This window comes from Parus major, chromosome 1 (genome assembly GCF_001522545.3).
Source record: "Parus major isolate Abel chromosome 1, Parus_major1.1, whole genome shotgun sequence".
Taxonomy (NCBI): domain Eukaryota; kingdom Metazoa; phylum Chordata; class Aves; order Passeriformes; family Paridae; genus Parus; species Parus major.
The window spans coordinates 72647658-72663606 of NC_031768.1; the positions used below are offsets into that span (position 1 = coordinate 72647658).

Genomic DNA, 15949 nt, shown 5'->3' on the forward strand with positions numbered 1-15949 from the left:
AACTAACTAACTAACTAACTAACTAACTAACTAACTAACTAACTAACTAACTAACTAACTAACTAACTAACTAACTAACTAACTAACTAACTAACCAACCAGCCCCCGCATGCCCGGCCGGCGGGAGCGGAGCGCACCGCGGGCACGGCCAGCCGCACTAAGCTGCGAAGCCAAGGGTGCCCTACACCCAATCCCCGGCTAAGCCTTCATGCTTCGTGCCAGTTGTCACAAGTGTTCTATTTACAGAATCAGTAAGTGTGTAAGTATCTGAAGGATGGGTGTCAGGAGGATGGACCAGGCTCTTCTCAGTGGTGCCCAGCAATTGGGACAAGAGGCAATGGGCAGTTTCATCTGAACATAAGGAAGAACTTGTGTGCTGTGAGGGTGACCAAGCGCTGGAACAGATTGCCCAGAGAAGCTGTGGAGTCTCCCTCACTGGAGAATTCAAGAACAGCCTGGACACAATCCTCTGCTCTAGGATGGCCCTGCTTGAGCACGGAGGTTGGACCAGATGACCCCCTGTGGTCCTTTCCAATCTGACCTGTTCTGTGAGTCTGTGATCACAGCATCTTCAGAGTAGGAAGGGACACACAAGGTTCAGCAGAGTCCAGCCCAAACGAATATTTAGTAGGAAAAGTTTGTATTTAGGCACCTTTTGAGAAGGATTTGGAAAATTTCAGGGTTTCTTTATATATACAGAATCTCCCTTTTCTCTTAAAACATTTACCCTTTGCCTAAAAATTTACCTTGAAGAGAATTTCACCAATCTTTTCACACAGGCTCAGAGCCCTTGGAGCTGATGATTCATGTTCAACCTGGCCTACCCTGAGTCATTAGCATGGACAGCTACACCATTGGCCGCCAGGGACGGCAGCCCTCCCTTCGCCTCTCCTGGGGCACAGGATTTGAAGATAAATTCATATTGCAGAGGATAGGAACCCTGAAGTGTAAGAAATCTGTAACAAAATATTTAAGAAACGTGTATACAGTTGTGAAAGTTTTGATAATGCTGACCAAATGTGGCCTGCAGCCTTATTAAATGAATAAATTATGATAGTCATATTAAGGCCTTCTTTTAGTTGAGAAGTAGAAAGGAGGTGTTGAATAATCTCCTATTTTGACAAGGTTTCCAGATTCCAAATGCTCCAACTAGTTTACGATCTTTTTCTTTGCTGTTATTATATGTTCTATACTATTAATATATAAGTATATGGTATTTATTGCACATATAATGGACACGGTTATACAGTTTTGCATATAATATATAATTATGCAATATAGATCTAATTGTATTATGCACTTTCCATTGCACATATATTCTACAACAGTGCTGAGGTTAGGAGGCCTCCAGCAGGGGCAGTAAAATGTGTGCATTGTGCATTTGTGCTTCAGCCTCTCCGCCGCCCAGTCTGTGTGTATGCGTTACAGGTATGTAGGTACCAGAGGAGCTGAGATACAGAATATTCTGCAGGATGTGACACAGAGGCAGCCATTCCTAGGAGCCACTACTCTATGAAATGATTCATTCTCTTTTGCCCAAACCCTTAAAAAATGTGAGCATTTCCAATTATTTGATATTTTTTGTTGTTTTCATTTTCTATTAGTTTCTTTTTTAATATGTGTTTGATATTAATGCCACAATTCAGTGATGTTTATAAACTACTTTTGATTCATAGAGCCAGAAGATGAACTGCTATAGAGAACTTCATCTCAGGTGCCTTTGATGCAAAGCTTAGAGTACTAAACTACAACACAAATCATTAGAATGCTATAACTGCAAATTTTGCTTGACCAACATTGAAGCAAAATTAAGTTGGGCACTATTTTAAAATGCTATGTTTGAAAATGATGTATTTCTCTGTATTTGTACTTTTCATCCAAACTTACCAAAGATTGCCACAAAAAATGTGGAAGTACCCAGGATGCAGGGACACCAATGTACTTTTCATGGTCTGGTCTTTTCTAAGTCCCCTTAGGCACCTGGTAGACATTACATAACATTCATGCTGCTGGCCTGGATGGGTCAGCAATGACTGTACTGAGTATGAGAGTTCATGCCCAAATATGCTCTTGTGCAATAGTTATGAACAGGCTAGCCAAGGAATAAGGAGAACTTGAACATCTGAGAAGCAGAGAGACAAGGAAACACTGGTACTTTTTACTCATTCTAAAAATAGTGTGCATCTCATTTTGCATGGTTTACACAATGGTTGTAATTGTTTGTTATTTTTTTTTCCGTGAAGATCTGTGCATGAATTTTCTGGGAAGTAGAGACATCTATGAGCCTTAAGGTTTTATAGTATTTCAGTACCACTTCAGGGTGCTTTGACAGTGCTCAGTGTTATGCAATATTGTTTGATTTGCTTTAATTCTATTACAAATGGATTATTATTAAATTCTGCTAGTAATGAAGATATTAATTATTGATTGGTACTACATTGGCCTACAGTTTTAATCCTATGCATGGATTGTAAAAAGCAAGGGGAATGACAGTCCCAGACATGTTCACTGCTTCAAAGTGATTTGCAAGGAACAGCTCATTAAGATTTGGATGATCAGTGAAATTAATACCGTCATAATATTCTAGATGTCTTGGTGTGGACTGATTCCAGGCTTTGAATGAGTTGCATCAGAGGAACATATGTGTTTCTATGATCTCTTCTAATGTCCTGAAAGGAGTAAGATGAACCAATAAGAGGAATACAGTTTCCTCTAATCTTCACTTAGTCCATGAAGGGAAAAAAACATGTGATGGTTAAATAGTCCATTTTAAACCCTTCTCCCATCAAACTAGTTATATTCAGTAGGGATACTAAAACTTACAGTTTTTCTTTCAGTGGGAAATTCTTGTTTGTCACTGCTGTGGACTGTCACAATGACCTCATGCATAAAATGTGCCGTGAGTCACCAAAGATAATCTTTTTGAAAAGGCAAGAATGCTCGGACATCTACCTGTAGCTGAAAAAAGAAGCACTGTCAGTGACCAGACTTCTCCTATGTTTGTTTCCATTTCAACAAGTAAGGGAACACTTTTGGTGTTTACTATCTGGGCTTCACATCACCTTTTCGATTAATAACAATGGCAGTCTGGAGAAATTGCTTGCATGTGGTAGTAGAGGTAGTAAAGCTGTTGCTGTTGCAAAGCGGCCCAAGGCTTTGGTCTCTTAGCATCACCAGAACCACCTATCCTGTGCATCACAGTATGACCCCCTTTGTTCTCACGCCAGCATTGTTCTTTAGCTTAAATAACCTCTCTCCCTGATGTTTGTTTTTCTCTGATGTATTTTTTAGACCACGGTGCTATTCCCTCATAGTTTCCTTGCTGGAAAACCTTACACTTTTTATCCTGAGTGTCACTGAGGATGGTGTGGGGTGGTGCAGAGTGACTGTTTGCAGGCAGAACCTGCGGGAGGGTTTTTGTTGGGGCCAAATCTCTCCTGGGACACAGAGAAGCACATGGCATGCATTAGGCAGAATGCGGCCATTGTTCCTCACCCAAGCACAGAGTTTCGGAGAACTGCTGTGGGGAATTACATTTGATCTGCCAGTGTTTTTTGGACAGCTAGAAATTTACTGTTCCATTCACTATGTGCTTGGGGAGCTATAGCTGGCCTGTGAAGCACGGTAGAGTGAAAGATGATACCACAAGAAAAAATACGTTCTACTTTTCTGACACTTGTTCACATATGCATCTCTTTTTCAGTGCCCAATAAGCTTTGCCTCTCTTTTGTTATAAAATCTTCTCTGAGAATCAGACTCTTTTCTACAGAGAATTGGGCAGAGAAAAATCCCAATAAAATGAACTGTGCATTTCAATGGTCTGATTGATGGGATTTGTGTATTTAAAATTATGTCCTGGCATAGCTTTATGTTTAAAACACAACACAAGCTTCATGTTAGCAAAATTACTAAAATGTCTGCACAGAGAAGACTTTTCTCCCTGAATAATATGCAGTAATTATTTTTGAATGACAAACTAATATAAATTATTACTAAATAGCTGAACTATTTCCTTGGCATTGAAAACTTAACCAAAATGGACAATTCTCGAAAGTGCTGCAGAGCAGTGCCAGCCCTGAAAGGTTTTTATTACTAAGATTATGACTGGAATATTTTCCACAATTCCTCCCTTCAGTTTTAGTACCTTAATACTTAGCAACTACCACTAAAATCTTCAACTATTGCCCTGCTCACTGTCAGACCTTGGTGCCAGATATGTCTTTTGACAGTCCCTTCCTGTAAAGAAACCACATGGGGGGGAAAGGTGAAAGGGGAAAAAGCCTGCAACGTAGACATTTGCCTTTATGCAATGTAGACACTATGCAGTGTAGACATACTCCAAACTGTTCCTGTAGCTGTGCCACAGAGGTAACCTGTCCTTAGGGAGAGCTGGAGTTAGGGAGTCAGGAGCCTGCATCTCTGTGCCAAATCCAGGTCCTTGGTGCTTTCTTTACATCCCACAGGTCCCACTGCAGTGATGGATATTTCTACAGGGACTTAAGGGCTCTGACCACGGTTAGTCTCACTTCTTCCCCAGGGCTGTGCAGGGATGGAAGAAATTATATGTGTCCTCCTTCCACCCTTATCTTGTGCAGCCCTCTCCCTGGTGACTGACTTCATTGCTACAGGAGGCTCAGTTTGTCCTTCCACAATTTTCACGGAACAGGAAAACTCAGTTCTCATAGATTGCGCAGATTTGAAGCCACAGCAGTGAGGAACTGCAGTAATTGAACTATAGCTGAAATGCCAGTTTCTTTACCTAGACACTGGTTTTATTTACAATGCAGAGATTTTGGGCTTGCTACTTCTACTGTTACCTTTCTGTAGAAGCTCTTCAGCTGCAAGGTGAGCCTTTGGCAGCCTGTGATCAGTTAGTCTCAGTTTGAGCTGCCCTTATAGCCTGAGAGGCTGCTGGGGGCTGCTGTCAGCAGGCTCCCAGCACTGCTCCCAGGGAGCAGTCATCTCTCTGGTGGTTACACACTGAGCATCCAGCCCTGCATAACTCAGGCCTAGCCTAAAACATTACTTGCTCTGAGAAGTAAATGAATTAAATACTTTCAAAGACAGTGATCCATTCCAGCAGCTTGGGATTGGGATTTTGAATTCCTCAGTTTGAGTTTAAATTAAGATTTTCCTATCGCTCCATAAAGAGCTTGCTACTCCAAATAGCCTCTGTGGGTGATGGGTGATTCCTCTTTTAGAATTTTAATTTCATTCACTTATTTGCAAGATAGTCTCTAGACTCTGAGGAATGAGCAACACAAATTTTTGGTATTGACAATTGTTTTTTGATATTTAGTGATTTCCTAAACAGTCCACCATGTTTGTGGTAAGGTTCCATGCCCATGTAGAGAATAAGCCCTCAGCCTTCTTTCTTTTTCTTCAAGAATGAATAAAGGCTGCTGAAATTGCTGTGCCGGCTGTGTAAAAAACAAAGGTGGAGACTTCTCTGAGTTGGATCTTCAGTGTGGGGGAAAAAGCACTTATCCTGGATGTTAATTATGTAAAAAGAGGGCAATGAAGCATGTACTCCCTAAGGGAGCTGAAATGCTCAGACTGAAATATCTGTGATCACAGTGCATCCACCCACCCTTGCTTTCAGACAGGCAGCTTGGGTACCAGTAACCATTCATCTGAGGCAGAAGGGATCTCAGCACAGGGCAGCACTGTGTGCCTGGGGGCTCAGTCAAGCTTGCATCATTTTCTGTGAGCACAAGACAGTCGCCAGTTTGAAGTCAGATCACTGAGTCTATTCCATACTGAAGGCATAAATGAACAAAACAAACATTTTCCACCTATAATCTTTTCCTTAGTTGATTCCTAAGGTATGAGGCTAGTTTCTGCTTCTTACATGGGACAGATACAATTATGAGCAAGCCAAAATATCTTAAGATTTCATGTGTAAAGTATTTTAATGAGTAGAGGAAGATATTTACTCTTTTTCATCAAACTTAAAATAAAAGCCATGAAAGTTTAAACATTTTAGGAGTGCAAAACAATACTTTTCATCCATTCATTTGCCAGGGCTATGAATCTAAATAAAACCTTTGTCAAGTTTTTCTAGCATTTTCCATTTCCTATCTGGGATTTACCAAATCTTCATTTGCAAAGTTTGTGTTTTCTTATAAAATACTTTCTATTTTTTAATTTTGACTACCAAGTAAGATTTATCTAATTTCTGTAATTTCTGGGGATTAAATTCTGTTGTCAATATTCATGCTTCCTTGAGGGGAAAAAGAATATACATGCACTGAATTATAACCCATTCTACAGCTCATTCAAGCTGTTACTTACATATCATGTTGCTAAGCATCTGAAAAGAAAATTATGGATTTTGACAAATTATCTGTTTGTCAGACATTTCTATCAACTGCAAGTGTGTAGTGAGAAGATACAGTAGTGTTTTAATATATCATAAAGACAGACAATGTTTTAAAGTACATGTTAATCTACATTTTTATAAATTTCAAATAAGACAACTATGTGCACAGTACTTTAAAATGTAGTGAACTTCTCTTCTAGTTGCATTGCCAATACCAGTTCCTTACACAGTTGAATCTGGTTAAAAGCTCTATTCCCTGTGTAACAAATGTGACACCACAGGTACAACATTGACAACAGAGATTAAGGCTCTGTTCTGATTGTTTATTTCTCTGTGCATACCTCCCCTCCTACCCCTCTTCTCCCAATCCTTTTTCTCCCCAGTACAACCCATTTGTTTCATACCAAATGTAAAGCTCACTAGCTCCAGAGTATTCAGGAAGAAAAATTTAAGATACAAGATTTTAATTTAAAAATAATGAAATATGCAATGAAATGTAAATTCACATCAATACCTGGCACTTATAAGGATGTTTTCATTTATTTTTTAAAATTATTGTTATTTGGGTGTCAGAAGAAACCAGTATCCACATCCCACGGTGCTAAACACTCACAGCCAGGTAGCACACAGAGGATAGAGTCCAGGACTGAAAATCATATAGACTTATTTGGTCTCAGCAGTTTGTGAATTTAAGGAAGAACAAACATCTCTATATTTGGATACAGAAGGTGAGGCACAAAACCCACAAATGCATTGCTCAGAAACACACAGTGAACCAGTGGTAGGCTTTGGGTCTGTTGAATCCCCAGTCACTGATTTGTTTAATTAAATAAATTAATTAAACAACAAAGAGATCTTCTGAGATGCACCTCTTATCATAAGGGAATCAGTGTCAAATGCACACAGCCTGATTCTGCACTACCTTTTGGCATCTGTAGTCATATTTAATTTGTAAAGAGGGCTTAGAATACCCTCCAAACAAAGTTGATTTGGTGTCAGTATATGTAGTTTAATAGAGAATCAGGCTCGCAGCAATTACTCTGTGGCATGCTGAGACTAGAATTAACTGTTCTATTTGCTAATGAATTAAGGCTGATTCCTGTTTATCTTAAGGCCCCTGTATCCTTCCATGATAGTGTAACTGTGCCTCAGTGCAAGTAAGACTCAGGCTTTAGAAAAGCTTAAACTTTTAAGCTTTTGAAGTCAATGATTTTAGTTCCCCTAAATATATAAAGTAACTGGAACCATACAACCTGCCTCATACTACAAAATGTTTGAAAAAGGATTGTAAAAGAGCATAAAAATAACCTGAGAGAAAACCAATCATATGCTTGTTGAAGAAGAAAATTAGATTAGATAGACTTGTTAGCTGATCTTGAAAAAGGAAAATTGTACATGAATAACACACTTTTATATGAAGATAACTGGTTTGATGTTTGATGGTTATGAGTATGCCAGATAAATTGTAGATGCTTATTAACTCTGGAGATCAACTCATCTTTTATACTACTACAATAAAATAGAAATAGATTTATTTGGTATTTACGTGCTAGACCTAGTTTGCATAAAGCTAGTGTGTGTTATATTCAGAGGAGTAGGAAGATGACTCCAAGCTCAGTCAAATGCTACATGATCACAGATTTCTCCTACTGTTGTTATTAGAAGGTATTATGGGTTTCTTTCTTAGGAGTTCTCTAACTTGGCTCTCTGTAGATGAGCATTTTTTTAGAAATTCTTTCCTCTTTCCTAAATTTTTAACAGTTTTAAACAAGAGTTTAACATTTGCTGGCTAAGAATAAAACTTAGCTCTATTCACATTTAAGGCCTGGGTTCCCATGGGTTGCAGCACTTTTAAACTTTTTTTACTTCTAGTTTGAAGTAGGTTTATTTTTTAAAGCTAATATGGAATTTGTTTGTGTAAATTAGCGTAATTCCATAGGCATCAGAGTGACAATGATAATTACCCAGCTGAGGATCTGGCCACTGAAATGTAACTCCAGTGGTTGGGAAAGCTGTTTTGTATACAAATCAAATAACAGCTGGATCCTATGTGATGTTATGTTTAGTTTCATTGGCAATTCAGAAAATATTTAATAGTAAATTCCATTGTTTCTATTCCCCATTTTTGTATACAAATAAATCATCTTTTCTAAAACATTCTTCTTCTTTAGTAAGGCTTGTATTCATTGTCATATCAAAAGTGTTCCCTATTGGAGCAATCTCTCAGTTTGCTTTCCTTACAGTTATCTTTATTATCAAATTCTACAGCATCCTAAACTTTAATGGTCATTAGCAACCCTGTGTTTGAGTAAAGAATCACACTAAAAAAGTATAAGGTATAATATTTTCTTGTCCAAAGCTAAGGCAGGATGAACAAAAGTAATGAGTGCATCTGATCCTCATCTAACAAGATATGATTTTAAACAGTATTCAAAATACAAAGCCCAAGCGAGGATATGGTCCTGATGATTATTGCACTTTCTCAGTGTCTTGCTACAGAATTAGTTTCCCTTTAGCAATATATAACTTTTTTCATGAAGACCACATGAAGTTATTGTACTCTGCAAAGAAAAAAAGCACTTAAAGTGTTATGGATTATAACCAAGACAGAGGGATACAAAACCAAATTACTGTTCTATGATTCAGCTATGCCATGATCTAATATGATTTCAAAATTATTTTTCTGTCATTTAGATTGGCATCATCTTCTAAACACCCCATGGGCTCTTTGGCATGCTACAACTCAGCAGATGCATTGTCTCCTGGGCTTTACAGCTTCTTCTGATGAATGTACAACATTTGGAACAAAGCCGCTTTTGACACCTTCCCATCCATCTTGTATTGAGATTTCTCCATTTTTTACAAGTTCATAGATGTCTCGTGTAAGAATTGTAAAAGACTCTTCAACATTTGTGGCGTCTTTTGCTGAAGTTTCTATATATTTCATACCACAGTCAGATGAGAGTTTTTCAGCTTCTTCTCTTGTAACCTCGCGCTGTGACACTAAGTCACATTTGTGTCCCACTAACAGGAACACAATCTGAAAGGGCTGCACGTGCATTTTTGCTTCTTCCAGCCAGTCCTTCACATGTTCAAAAGATCGTCGATTTGTGATGTCAAATACTAGCAGGCCACCCACAGAATTGCGATAATAAGAGCGTGTTATTGACCTGGGAAGGAAAGAAAAAAAGAAAAAGGAAAATTAAAATGCATTTTCACCTTATTCATAAAGTGATTTTTTTTCCATATGGCAATGAGTTTTTATCTTTTATAAGTTTTATTAAATAACTTTTCTTTTTTAAAGCTGATTGAAATTTATAATTTATCTACTATGCTACTATTTTTTTTCCTACATTCAAAATTCACTTTCTAATCATTCCTGAACCAAACAAGGTTGGGTAAAATACTGAATGAATATCTAGGGCAAATACTGAATGCTGAATTATTCTGTAAAGTGGTCTTTATTAGCAAACTGTGGGGCATATTCACAGAAGAAAAGATATATACCTTTGGTGTAAAGTCTGAGTCCTTCAGCTTCATATAAACATGCACTTTTTTCTATTCAATTATTTCAGACTGAAATATATACACATATATTAAGAAACTTGGAGCCCAAACTTGCCAATGTTCAAGCATATCCTTTTGCATTCCTTGCAGAAACATTCTTTAAAAGAATGTTTATATAGATAATCATAAGTCTTTGTGCTTGTAGAAGTCAACAGGTAGCAGGCAGAGAAAGGAAACTCCCTGAACAAAACTGTCCAAAAGTTTTGAGTGAGCTGGGCAAATACACACTTATTACAGGCAAGGGACACATCTACCCCCAGCATTTCTCTCACACAGAGGTTCAAAAGCTCTTTATATTTTATAAATTTGCAATTTTTTGGCACGAGGGCTGGCAAGAGTAATTTTCTACTTTTGAGCCTTCAAAGCTCCAGAACATTCACTGGAAGGAATTTTGGATGTTGGAATCTCTTCTCCTGGTTGAAAAAAAATAAATTAATGTGCTCTGCAACAAGGGGAAAAAAATACAGTGTAGAGAGAGAGAGTGAAAGATACAGGAACTAAACAATTATTTTAAGTCTCTAATCATGAGCAGCAGGAGATAAGGAAGAATGAGTGAGAAGAGATATTTTAAAGGACGCACTACCAAGGAATGTACACAAGCACTTCTTGCTGGCATAAATATATAACTAGTGTATATATAAGTATTCTACAAATGAAATGAGAAGCACAGTCCATAAACAGTCATTATCTGAAATTGTAATCTAAGCTAAAAATTAATTCCATTTTATTTCATGATTATGAAAAGAATGCTGATGCCAAAATCTCAAAACTTTAGTAAGCGGGATGAGCTGTATAAAATAGCACAACTTTCTATAACAGTGGCTCCCTCCAATTCTCAGTTCATCACATTTCTTAGTTTTTGATAACAATTTAAACACAGAGGTATGATTAACAGCAATAGTCCTACTACAGATAGGTAAGTGCACAGATAAAGAAGACTTCGATTTCTTGGCATATCTAAACACATTTAGCCACGGCAAATAGCATTTTAAATGGTTTTATTTAGATAAGAGGGAGGGACTGTTTCTCCTAATGCTTGGAAAGATCTTTTCTACATTCCCAGTAACAGAGTCCATGCAGTGTCTCTCTGAATGTGAAGACAACAGGATCTTAAACTTAGATTAATTCAAAATGCCTATTTATGAAAAATGGCACACTGTTTCACAAAATTGTTTAAGACCATAAGTGAGGGGTGTCACATTTTGTGAAGTATTAAATATAAGTGCCATAAGGATCTGTTTCTGATTTTCTTAACCACTTTTTCCCTCTAGAGTGTGTGGAAACACAAATGAAGGCAGAAAAATAATTCAGGTACTTCTAATAAGAGCAAATGTGGATGACAAAAATGGGATTTGATATGGAGAAGTGAAAGTTAATACACCCTACTTTCATTAAAAAAAAAAAACAAAACAAAAAACCCAAACAACCCTGCCCCCACCCAAACCTTGAAAACAAAGAAATGTGTTAGCCAGGAAAGAAAGTAGGTTACTATTGAAAATGCAATGTGTCATCTGCCAAGTATTTCTATATAAAAAGATGTTATATCATGTGTCTATGAACTAGAATACTGAAACACAGTTCTCTGTGTGCTTTTGGGTGCTTATACACAGCAGTCAGTACTCTCATCTCTTGCAAGTCCTTTCTTCAGAAAAGTGCTAATTTACAGTAGTTGATGATCTAAGCCATTATATTGAATTATGTGTATGTATTGCTTTTAATGGAGATGACTAAAAAGTGTCCTGTAACTTTGTGCTGTACATCACAAAAACTGGGTGAATATATTGGAGAGACAACAGTATTTTTTTCTGTACTTCTCATATGTATAATTTGAAACCAGTTTGCTCATTACAAAAAAAAAAAAAAAAAAAAAGGTGTAACAGAGGGGCTTTACAAAACAGCAGCTCAAGAAACAAAGCAATACAAAATTTTTAAAGAAATGTTCATACAAACAATATCATGTTATGTGGTTTTCTAAAATCAGAGAAAAGCATAGAACCACAGAGTATTTTAGGCTGTGAAGAATTTTTAAGATCACTGACTATGATTGTTAGAACTCAGCACTGCACAGTCCACCACTACCACTTCCTTGAGTTGACACACCTGCAAATCTTTTAAATAACTTCAGGGATGGTGATGCCACCACTTCCCCACACAACCTGTCCCAGTGCTTTTACACTTCATGAGGCAGCAGTGCCCTGGCAGCCAGGAGGGCCAACCCTGTCCTGGGGGGCATCAGGCACAGCATCACAGCCGGGCAAGGGAGGGGATTGTCCTGCTCTGCTCTGGGCTGGGACAGCATCACCTCAATGCTGGGGGCAGTTCTGGGTACCATGATGTAAGAAAGACATTAAACTATTGAAGAGTGTCCAAAGGAGGGCAATGATGATGGTGAAGGGACTGGAGAAGCTCTGTGAGGAGTGGCTGAGGTCACTTGGTCTGTTCAGCCTGGAGGAGACTGAGGGGAGACCTCATTGCAGTCTGCAGCTTCCTTGTGAGGGGAAGAGGAGGGGCAGGCACTGATCTCTGTGGTGAGCAGTGACAGACCTGAGGGAATGGCGTCAGGTTGTGTCAGGGGAGATTTAGTTGGATATTAGGGAAAGGCTCTTCACCCAGAGGGTGTTTGGGCACTGGAACAGGCTCTCCAGGGAAGTGGTCACTGCACCATCCTAACAGAGTTCAAGAAGAACTAGGACTATGTTCTCCAGCACATAGCGTAATTCTTGGGGTCATCCTGTGCAGGGGCAGGAGTTGGGCTTTGGTGATCTGTGTGGGTCACTTCCAACTCAGGATATTCTATGATTCTATAATTCATTGGATAATCACATCAGAGTATGGCTTCAGGGAGGCTTTAAATCAGCTACAGTGTTTCTTTTTTATTATGGTCTTACTGATCTTTACCAGATGAACCAAACTTTCACTAAAAGCTTTATCTAATTTTGAAGAGTTATTTTTATACTATGACTAAAGACTACATTGTAATGGTATTAATTTTGAAAATACATATTGCTTACTGAAAAAGAGTAGGACAGTGTGTTATTTTCAAAATGAACTAGAAACAGAATGTATCTAATATCCTGGCTTACTAAAAAGTGTGTTAATGGAAGCATCCCCACAATATTTTGCCCCTGCTGAAATGAACTCTCAGTCTTAGCACCACTACTGAGCATTTTATTGCATTGGAGGTTTCATGATTTAAATGTATTATTTGATTTAAATACGGAAAAATTAAACAAACAAACAAAAAACATAGCAAGGTAGATGATGCAAAACACACACAAACCAGCAGATTACTCTAAATGACTGATCTGAAGATAGAAAGAAACTGAGGATGTGCCCTTCATTTACATTAATCTGCGTTACAGACCTGAGTCTATACTAAGCAAGTCTGTAGGTTCTTGTTCTAGTAAGATGCTAAAGATGTTACTGATTATGTTGTTACTGTTCATGTGGCACCTCAGACAATGGGAGATTCTGCTTAGTGATGCCTGACTGATGTCAAAATAAATATATTCAATAGCTGCTATTTCAGGGCATGTTAAAAACAATTTCTAAGTCAATGCATGAAATCCAGTTCAAATATGGAATCATCAATGAACTAGAGACATGTGAGAGTTTTTCACAAATAATTCCTCCAAGGAAGTACATGACATCTTTCAGGAGAGTGTGATGGCAGGTGTGTCACACCTTCCTTTTCCCCTGGGAATGTCCCTAATGCCTGGGACCAAAAGAAGGGGGTTATTATGCAGCCAGTAGTTTGTCCTGCATGCAGGAAACTCCCCAGGGAGCTTTAAAGACAGGTTTTACATCCCTGAAAATCCCAATGCAAGTGAGCCAGAGCACAACTGGAAATCAGAAGTGAAAACTGCTTGGTGTACCCCAGTATAAGATAATTTCTTGGAGTAATTAGCTCTTTCCTAAGATCTCTTTGCTTGTGATTGGTAGTGTTCTCCATTAGCAGAGAACAGAATGCAACATTGTAACCTGTCATGTAATATAGTAAAATATTTACAATTTATTTGACTAAATGTAAACCAGTCCATACAATAAACACTATGATATTTAGTACACCAACCAACAAGAAACTCTTATCAGAAAAACAAATGCAAATATTTAAAACTTTCTTCAGATTCTATCTTCTGAGTATTAGAAAAAACACAGAGGTGAATTTAAGAGCAGCTGACTGCATGACTCATCAGTGTATATCCCCTGAGCATTCTGGGGTTAAAGGATTGCCATCATTTGATTTTAAATGTATGCAAGATTCTGCTCATTTGCATTTCTTTCAGTCGAGTGTCCTGTCATTGGCCATCCTGGCTATTTGACAGCAAATTCAAAATAAAGAGATTATATACTCTTAGTGACTTATTTACAAGTATTCTACATTCAGTTTGGAGGGCACAAAGAAGGTAAAAAAATGCTAAGAGCTTTCCATTAACATTGTTAATTTCTTGAATAACCCTTCAGAAGCCTACTTGCAAAAATACATCTGAAATTGTGACCCATGCAAGGCCAGGAAAGTTGTTTGTTGTTTCACTCTAATGCTTATTATAAAGAAAAAAATAGTTGTTGTCATTCCCCAGTTAAACAGTGCAGTCTCACTTCTTCAGCTGGGTGTAGGAATCTGCACAACTGTTGACAGGGAAGAAGGGAGTACAGAGGAACTGATTCTGGCCAGTGAAGGGGCCCATTTCAATCCTCCTGCTAGAATTCCAATAACGACAGGTGTGTTGGTCAGGTACATGGAGATAGCTTATGCGTTTCCCGAATTGTGAATTCATATCTATTGGATCCCAAATCCGAACTAAAATCCATGCACAATTTACCTAAAGTGGCAAGCACTACAGATACAACAGAGACACAAGAGTGAGTGACAGTATCAACTCGTAGAGCGGGAAGTGGCTGAGACTCTTCTGGGAGAGGAAAAGAGGGTGGTTTTGCTACTGTTTGTAACAGAGTGGAGAAAGATTTAATACTCAGTGCAGCATTTGAGCTAGATTAGCTACATTATAAATGGTAGCAGCTATCAGTGAAGACTCCTGGCAACAATCAATGCACAGCAGGTGCAGATGGCAAATAAAACACTGGTAAGGGACTGTAGCTGGCTGTACTGGTGCAGACAGTGCTGCTGTTCTGGAAGGAGGAAGAGCTGGGAGGCGGCCTGGTCACCAGATTGCACGGGAGAGTTAATGGCAGAGTGAAATACTGCAGGGAAGGATGAGTTCGGAGGTGATGACAAAGTAAGAAATGAAGTAAAAAATGCAGAATTAGACAGGGGCCTCTTGCAGCAAAGAAAGAAAAAACGTGGAGGAGGGATTGCTACATTAGATCCAGGACTTCAGGGGAAAAATAATGAGGGAAAAAGAAACAGGACAAAGCCACTTGTTACCCTATAGTGAGAGCTGGAAGGAGAAGGGTAGCTATTCCCTGGTGTGTCTGAAGGGAAAGGGTGGGGAAGGAAACTCCTGGGAAGGAACCTGTGAGCAGTGGGGCAAGAGGGATGGTGGGCCATAGGGCTAGGACCACTGGCAGACAATGGGGTGGAGGACTGTTTGGGGCACAGCAACCAAATGGGTGCAGGGAAATGTGCTGAGGGGCAAGACAAAGTCATTGCGGCCGGAGATGTGTCGGACGAGGAGGGTACAGGCCCGGGAGGGCAGCAGGGTGTGCCCGGAGGTAGGCAGGTTTGGGGAGCGGGCGGGAAGGGGTGTGGGTAAGATCCCAGGTCGTGTACCTGAACCGCTCCTGCCCCGCCGTGTCCCAGAGCTGCAGCTTGACCCTCTTGCCGGGCTCGATCTCCACCAGCCGGGAGAAGAAGTCCACCCCCACGGTGGGGTCGGAGTGCAGCGGCCCCGGGAAGCGGCCCTCGGTGAAGCGGTGCAAGAGGCAGGACTTGCCCACGGTGGAGTCGCCCAGCACGATCAGCCGGAACTGGTAGATCCAGATCGCCGCGTCCATGGCGGCCCCGGCCTGGCCCGGCTCCGCCTTGGGGCTTTTCCTGGGGCTCCTGCGCGGCCGGTGCCTGCACCGCGCCCCGATCGCCCCCACGCCCGGCATCGGCGC

At 39.6% G+C, this 15949-nt stretch overlaps 1 protein-coding gene and 1 long non-coding RNA gene across 3 annotated transcripts; one reads left to right on the forward strand and one right to left on the reverse strand.

Annotated features, from left to right (window-relative positions):
* The first annotated feature begins 32 nt into the window (after nt 1-32).
* On the forward strand, nt 33-9105 carry LOC107214340. 2 transcript variants are annotated; one of them, XR_001525008.2, is made up of 4 exons: nt 33-947; nt 1429-1553; nt 2838-3018; nt 9017-9105. It is a non-coding gene; the product is annotated as an uncharacterized LOC107214340 (long non-coding RNA). The 2 variants fall into 2 exon arrangements; XR_001524971.2 differs by having other exon boundaries at nt 33-1553.
* RAB39A (RAB39A, member RAS oncogene family) lies at nt 5888-15943 on the reverse strand. Its single transcript, XM_015648802.2, has 2 exons — nt 15621-15943; nt 5888-9492 (listed from the first exon to the last, which is right to left on the reverse strand). Exons 1-2 carry the CDS (start codon nt 15941-15943, stop codon nt 9066-9068), a joined length of 750 nt encoding a protein of 249 aa, XP_015504288.2. The 3' UTR covers nt 5888-9065.
* Between the last annotated feature and the right edge of the window lie 6 nt (nt 15944-15949).

Bases quoted from the DNA above. Each gene is read 5' to 3' on its own strand.
- RAB39A (XM_015648802.2), bottom strand. From the start codon at position 15,943: ATGCCGGGCGTGGGGGCGATCGGGGCGCGGTGCAGGCACCGGCCGCGC. The intron at 9,493-15,620 runs GTACACGACCTG...TTTCCTTCCCAG, and splicing joins GCGGGGCAGGAGCGGTTCAG to GTCAATAACACGCTCTTATT.